This window comes from Microcaecilia unicolor, chromosome 1, assembly GCF_901765095.1.
Source record: "Microcaecilia unicolor chromosome 1, aMicUni1.1, whole genome shotgun sequence".
In the NCBI taxonomy this organism is placed as follows: domain Eukaryota; kingdom Metazoa; phylum Chordata; class Amphibia; order Gymnophiona; family Siphonopidae; genus Microcaecilia; species Microcaecilia unicolor.
In genome coordinates this window covers 685,886,971-685,892,970 of record NC_044031.1, presented here as the reverse complement: position 1 = coordinate 685,892,970, position 6,000 = coordinate 685,886,971, and the positions used below count along the sequence as shown (strand labels likewise).

General features: G+C 44.9%; 1 protein-coding gene across 1 annotated transcript in view; it reads left to right on the top strand.

The window, feature by feature from the left end:
* The first annotated feature begins 3,022 nt into the window (after positions 1-3,022).
* The window catches only part of IREB2 (iron responsive element binding protein 2), a 69,441-nt gene continuing 66,463 nt past the window's right edge, over positions 3,023-6,000 (top strand). The window contains exons 1-3 of the mRNA XM_030188118.1: positions 3,023-3,234; positions 3,753-3,834; positions 5,660-5,749. Of these exons, the coding sequence (XP_030043978.1) occupies positions 3,118-3,234; positions 3,753-3,834; positions 5,660-5,749 (289 nt within the window). The 5' untranslated portion in view covers positions 3,023-3,117. The remainder of the gene's footprint in view (positions 3,235-3,752; positions 3,835-5,659; positions 5,750-6,000) is intronic.

The following is a 6,000-nucleotide window of genomic DNA, read 5'->3' as shown; positions in this document are numbered from 1 at the left end:
CTCTAGCGTGTCCCGATGTTACATTTACCCAGTCTATATTTGGATAATTGAAGTCACCCATTATTATCACATTGCCCATTTTGTTTGCGTCTCTGATTTCTTTTATCATTTCTGCGTCTACCTGCTCATCCTGGCGAGGCGGACAGTAGTACACTCCTATCACCATCCTTTTCCCTTCCCCATTCTCCCTCCTGCCCCCTTCTCAGACCCCAGTTCCAGTTCCAGCCCCCATCTCCCATCTGAGCCCCCCGACCCAGTCCCCTTCTCCCATTTGAGCCCCCCAACCCAGTCCCCTTTTCCCATCTGAGCCCATCCCCCGACCCAGTCCCCACCTGCCTACCGTCAGCTCCCTCAACAGCCCCCTTCTTTCTGCCCCCCGACCGGCTGCGCTGCCATTTAAAAATCGCTGAATCAGCAGCGCAGCTCTAGCGTGCAGTGAACGCGCCTCTGCCTGTAAAAGAAGCGGATCGCCTCATCGGGCCTTCTCTCATTGTGCCCCACCCTCGCGGAAATAGGAAGTTACATCAGAGGAGGGCGGGACACAGTGAGAGAAGGCCCGACGAGGCAATCCGCTTCTTTTATAGGCAGAGGCGCGTTCACTGCACGCTAGAGCTGCGCCACTGATTCAGCGATGTTTAAACTGCAGCGCAGCCGGTCGGGTGGCAGAGAGAAGGGGGCTGTTGAGGGAGCTGTCGGTAGGCAGGTGGGGACTGGGTCGGGGGATGGGCTCAGATGGGAAAAGGGGACTGGGTTGGTGGGGCTCAAATGGGAGAAGGGGACTGGGTCGAAGGGGGGCTCAGATGGGAGACGGGGGCTGGAGCTGGAACTGGGGTCTGAGAAGGGGGCAGGAAGGAGAATGGGGCCATGCCTGGGACAGGGGCAGGTGGGACAATGGGTCTGGGCCTGAAAAGAAGGGCAGGTGCAAGAATGGGGCTAGAGCTGAAAAGGGGGGCCCTAATGCAAGGAAGGTGGATTAAGGGGACTGGAACTGGGGGCTGAAAAGGAGGGTAGGTGGGATAAGGGGGCTAGTACTGGAACTGGGGGCTGAAATGGGCAGGGGATGAAACTGTGGGGACTGGGGGCTGAAAAGGGGACAGGGAGGTGGCTGGGGCTGAAGCTTGGGACTGGTGGGAAAAAAGGGTTGGGGCTGAAACTGGGGACTGGTGGGATAGTGGGGCTGGAACTGGGGGCTGAAAAAGAGGGGCAGGTGGGAGACATGGGCTGGGGCTGGAACTAGGGACAGGTGGGATAATGGAGCTGGAACTGGGGGTCAAAAAAGGGGGCAGAGAGAGAGAGGGGACAGATCCTGGATGGAAGGGGGAGATAGAGGGAGGGCAGACCCTGGATGGGAGAGGGAGGGCAAATGGTGGATCGAAGGGGCAGAGAGAAAGGGCCAACAGTGGATGGAGGGGGGAGAGAGAGAGAGCAGACAGGGGCAGATGGTGGATAGAAGGGGCAGAGATAGAGGGCAGACGCTAGATAGAAGGGAGAGAGAGGGCAGACAGTGGATGGCAGGGGCAGGGAGAGAGAGAAGGTAGACACTGGATGGTAGGGAGAGAGCGAAGACAGATACTGGATGGAAGGGACACAGTGAAACGAAGATGAGGAAAGCAGAAACCAGAGACAACAAACTGTAAATAAAATATGTATTTTTTCTTTTTTTGCTTTAGGATAAAGTAGAATTGTAGCTGTGTTAATAAATGTTTATAAATAGAACATGGAAATAAGGTAATCTTTTTATTGGACTAATTTTAATGCATTTTACTAACTTTCGGAGAACAAAACCCCCTTCCTCGGGTCAGGATAGGATACTGTAACAGCAGTATACTGTATTGACCTGAGGAAGGAGGTTTTGGCCTCTGAAAGCTAAATGTATTAGTCCAATAAAATGGTATTATTTTATTTTCTATATTTGTTTTATTTCTATTTGTTAATTTGTAAAGTAGTTATTGGTATGTTAGTTTTTTCAAATTTACATTTGCTATCTTTATATTTTGAACAGTACTAGGGGACATTTTCTGTTTCTGTGTGTTGCATTGTATGCAGAATCTGGCATCTTGGGGGTTCAGTTTAATTTTTGTTTAAATAGAAAGTTTATGATTACTTATTCTATAGTGGATTCGGGTGTATCTGTGAAAAAGACAGGGCTTTTGTTGGCATTGACTGTGCAGGATTAACGCTCTGTACTATTCTATCTGGTTTCATTTTACAATAAGTGAATTGATGTTCTAGTGCTCACGGCTGTGTTTAAGGTGCTTTCCTTTTCCTTGTGTGACTCATAGAAATTACTGCTTATGATATGGTAGAATTGCTCCATAGATCCCAAGTGTTTTGTATTCTCGGTATGCCTAGTACAGGATTTTGGAAAGGGTTGTTAAAGAATAACTGGCCCCGGGTGTCAAATACCCTAGCTACGCCACTGCTTGTACGTGCAGTAAAGAGAAAAGGCCAGGGCAAGGGGAAGAAGTTGGCAGGAAGATGTGCTAGGATTTTTTCATGGTGGTTGGACCATTTGGTTTACTTCTCAAAGGCTTCCCTTTCATGAAAGCACTGGTCAAGATTTGGGCACTGACTGGTACTGAAGCTCTAATGTGAGTGATAAAGCTCAAAGAGTGTGAGAGTAAGAAAGCTTTCAAATGAGTGTGACAACACACTCCTATGAATGAGACTTGATATCTCTACATTAAGACACAAAAAGAGAAATGAAAAGAAAGTGAAGAAAAGTTGATGGCATTCAAATATGTGACGTAAGGAATGGCTATTACTTTCCAACTAAGGCATGAGTTGAAAAATACAGCCCAAAGTCAAAATTCCTCCCATCACCTTCTGGCCAAAACGAATACGCAATACACAAGCTGCAGCTGAGCACGCCTCAAGCAGGTCACGTCACGTGACTTGTTGCCTGCCAACCAAACTTTAGAGCGCAGGCTCAGTTTTACAGTGTGGTAAAAGATTCCCGAGATAAAGTGGTAAGGTAAGATTGACATTGCGCATGTGCGTTAGAAGAGTGGCACATGCGCGTTGGTGGGGTGGGGAACTACTGGACCCTGTATAGTGAGCGGTGAGGAGCCCTTCTGGGGGCAGTAGCCGTACTCACTGCAGCTCCAGAGGAGTAAAATGGCGGCGGAGGCTGCCAAAGCCAAGGAGAAGCGGGTCTCCTGCTTACAGCCGGCACAGCGGTCGGAAGAAGGACCCGCAGGCGAGAAGCCCCCTTTGTTTTCCGGAGTCGGTCAGGTAAGAGACGGACTAGGGCAAGAGATGACTGAGGCCTGTTTTACCCGTCGTTTCTTCCTGTATATAATTGTATCCATTCTCTTGTGACTTTTAGCAGGAAGGTTGGCTTTTGCTTACTTTTAATAAAAATAAAGGTAGTGATACTGGATCATAGAGGAAGCTGTAGCTAGGGGTAAACAATACCAGACTCTGACGCCCTGGGCTATTCTCGGACGGTGAAGTCGAAAACCAATGCAGTTCGTAGTAAAATCATTTTACTAATGTTATTATGTAGCTGCTGGTGCTGGTTCATGCACTTAAAGGCGTCGCCTCAGGGGTGGAAGGCCCAGATGCTAATATTGGGCCTATTGCCAGAGCTGTATGACAGCTTTCAAAGAGGAAAAAAAAACAGTAGTATGTAATAAATGTAACTGAAATACTTTCGTGTATGAGATGTGTGAGTAAATTGTATAGACTGACATGTTTGGAAAATGCAGAAAGATCATAAAGAGACAATGTCCAATTTGTCATAATTATAGTATGCTGATACAGAAGTTGCCGATAGCCTTGGTGTAACACTGTCATCTGGTATCCAGACAGAGCATCAGCAGGGAAAAAAAGGTATTGTTATACTTATTGTATAATTGTTTCTGATGTGTTTTCTGACATAATTAAATTTTTTGTCAAGTTGTAACTCTTCAAGTATTTTTTTTTTAATTCTGTGTAGCTTTTTGCAGATACCTATTGGCTATAACTGTGTTTTGTTTAGAACAATTACATGCACAAAATTTAGTTAAGGGTTCTTCTAACCACAAAGACTACTTAAGTAGTATTGGGCCAGCCCATTGGTAATTAATGGGTCCTTTTACTATGCAGTGGTAGGGCTAATGCGCGGGGTAGCGTGCTCCAAATCGACACTACTGCAGGGATAGTGCAGACGCCCTGCGGTAGCTTCAGAGTTGGTGCGTGCTATTTCCTGCAGTAGAAAATAACTTTCTACTGTGGGGAAGGGGCATTCCCAGTGGTAATTGGCAGCCCGACCACATTGATGTGCACTGCCTGATTACCACACAAGTAGCGTGTGAGCCCTTACTGCTAGGTCATTGGGTGGCGGTAAGGGCACAGGCAGTAAATAGCCGCACACTACTTTTAATTTTGTCGCATGGCCATTTACTGTCCCATTTTAAAAAAATGCCTTTTTTCCTAGCTGCGGTGACAAAATGGCCCAGCATGCCAAAAAGATGCACCCACACAGGCCACATTTTATCATGGCTTATTAAAAGGACCCCTGAGGGACATCAATCCCCCCCCCCCTTTTTTTTGCCAAATTATGTAGCCTTTGGAGTTTCCTCCCCCCCCCCTTTTAGAATGTTAAATTGTAAGCAAACAAATCTCAAAATTCTACAGTAGATTACTCCAAGCACTACAGACTGTGTTTACAGTTTCTTTTTTTTAACATATTTATAATGAAATTATTTATCTTATGACGTGATGAAAATTTGTTTTTAAAAAGCAGTAATCTGGTTGGAATATAAATTTAGTTTCTCTGTTCTTCCTTAAGAATCTGGAATTTACTTTTGAAATTACATGTAGCTTGCAAGACAATTCCATCAACTTCATATAATTTTGTGCAAGTTGCTTTGTGACCAGTGTCAGATGATTTGGGCCATGCTACTACTCTACAGTGTTAAATTCAGCAGAAAAGATAAAACATAAATTCTATTTGTAGGTTTATATACAGGGAGACAGTGCATGCAAATGTATCTCATGCATATTAATTGTGGATAACTTGAAATCCAGACTGACAGGGTTTTCAACCCACTCCTTAGGATACCCAATCTTAGATAAAGCTCACCCTGGAGCACCAGGATATTTAAATACTTTGCCTCCCTCACTCCCTGCATGGCAGTTTCCTTCTGCTCCTTATATTTCAGTCAGAACCAGGGCTGACCTCTGAAACCAGGAACTGTCATTTGCAACTACCCAGAGATGTTTGGTCCCATTTTGTATCCTTTTCTCCTCCAAAGATATTGCAGTGACTAGGGACCCTGTGCCTAGGCTGCTCCTGGACTCTACAGTCATGGACCTGAATCTGACCAGTAGGTAAGGGTAAAAGGTCAAGGGTTTGATTTATTGCCTTTCTGTAGTGTCACTCTCAAGCAGTGGCATGATTTCCTTCTTCCCAGGGGCTGTAACCACTGTCTCTTTGCTTACCCAGTCAACTGAGGAAACAAGACCTGATTTAGGAATCAAAATAAGAGCCTTCCAGGTTGTTTTGTAAAAGTGTACTTTTTCATTTCATGGCCAGCATGGGACTTAAGTTACTCAGAACAATCATCCTGGATTGTTGGGTAAAGAAATTCTATATAGAGAAAACATCTTTTGAAAAATCAGCCTCGTTAGAATAGTAATAGAGTATTAACTAGTGATCTGGACTGTTTTCTAGGATGCCCTTTCCAGTACTTAATAGAAACGCTGAAAGATAATCCAGAGAAGAAATTCTACAATGTGCGGAAACTTGGAGGATCACAGTATGGTAAATATGCTTTGTCCATGGAAAACTTTTATTGTAATCAATTCAGATTGTCAGTTAACATTTAGCATTAGAAAATTAGGTAATGTTCATGTTCAAATTTTTTACACCACTGCAGTCTGTAACTATCAGAGGGTAACCCATGGGACCTTTTTTGGCCAAATAGGTGTATAGTAATTTTGGTTACAGTTAACAAGTGGAACTTTACTTGGGTGCTGGGGTGGAAACGTTTTTTGAAAAGAAACTTTTTAAAC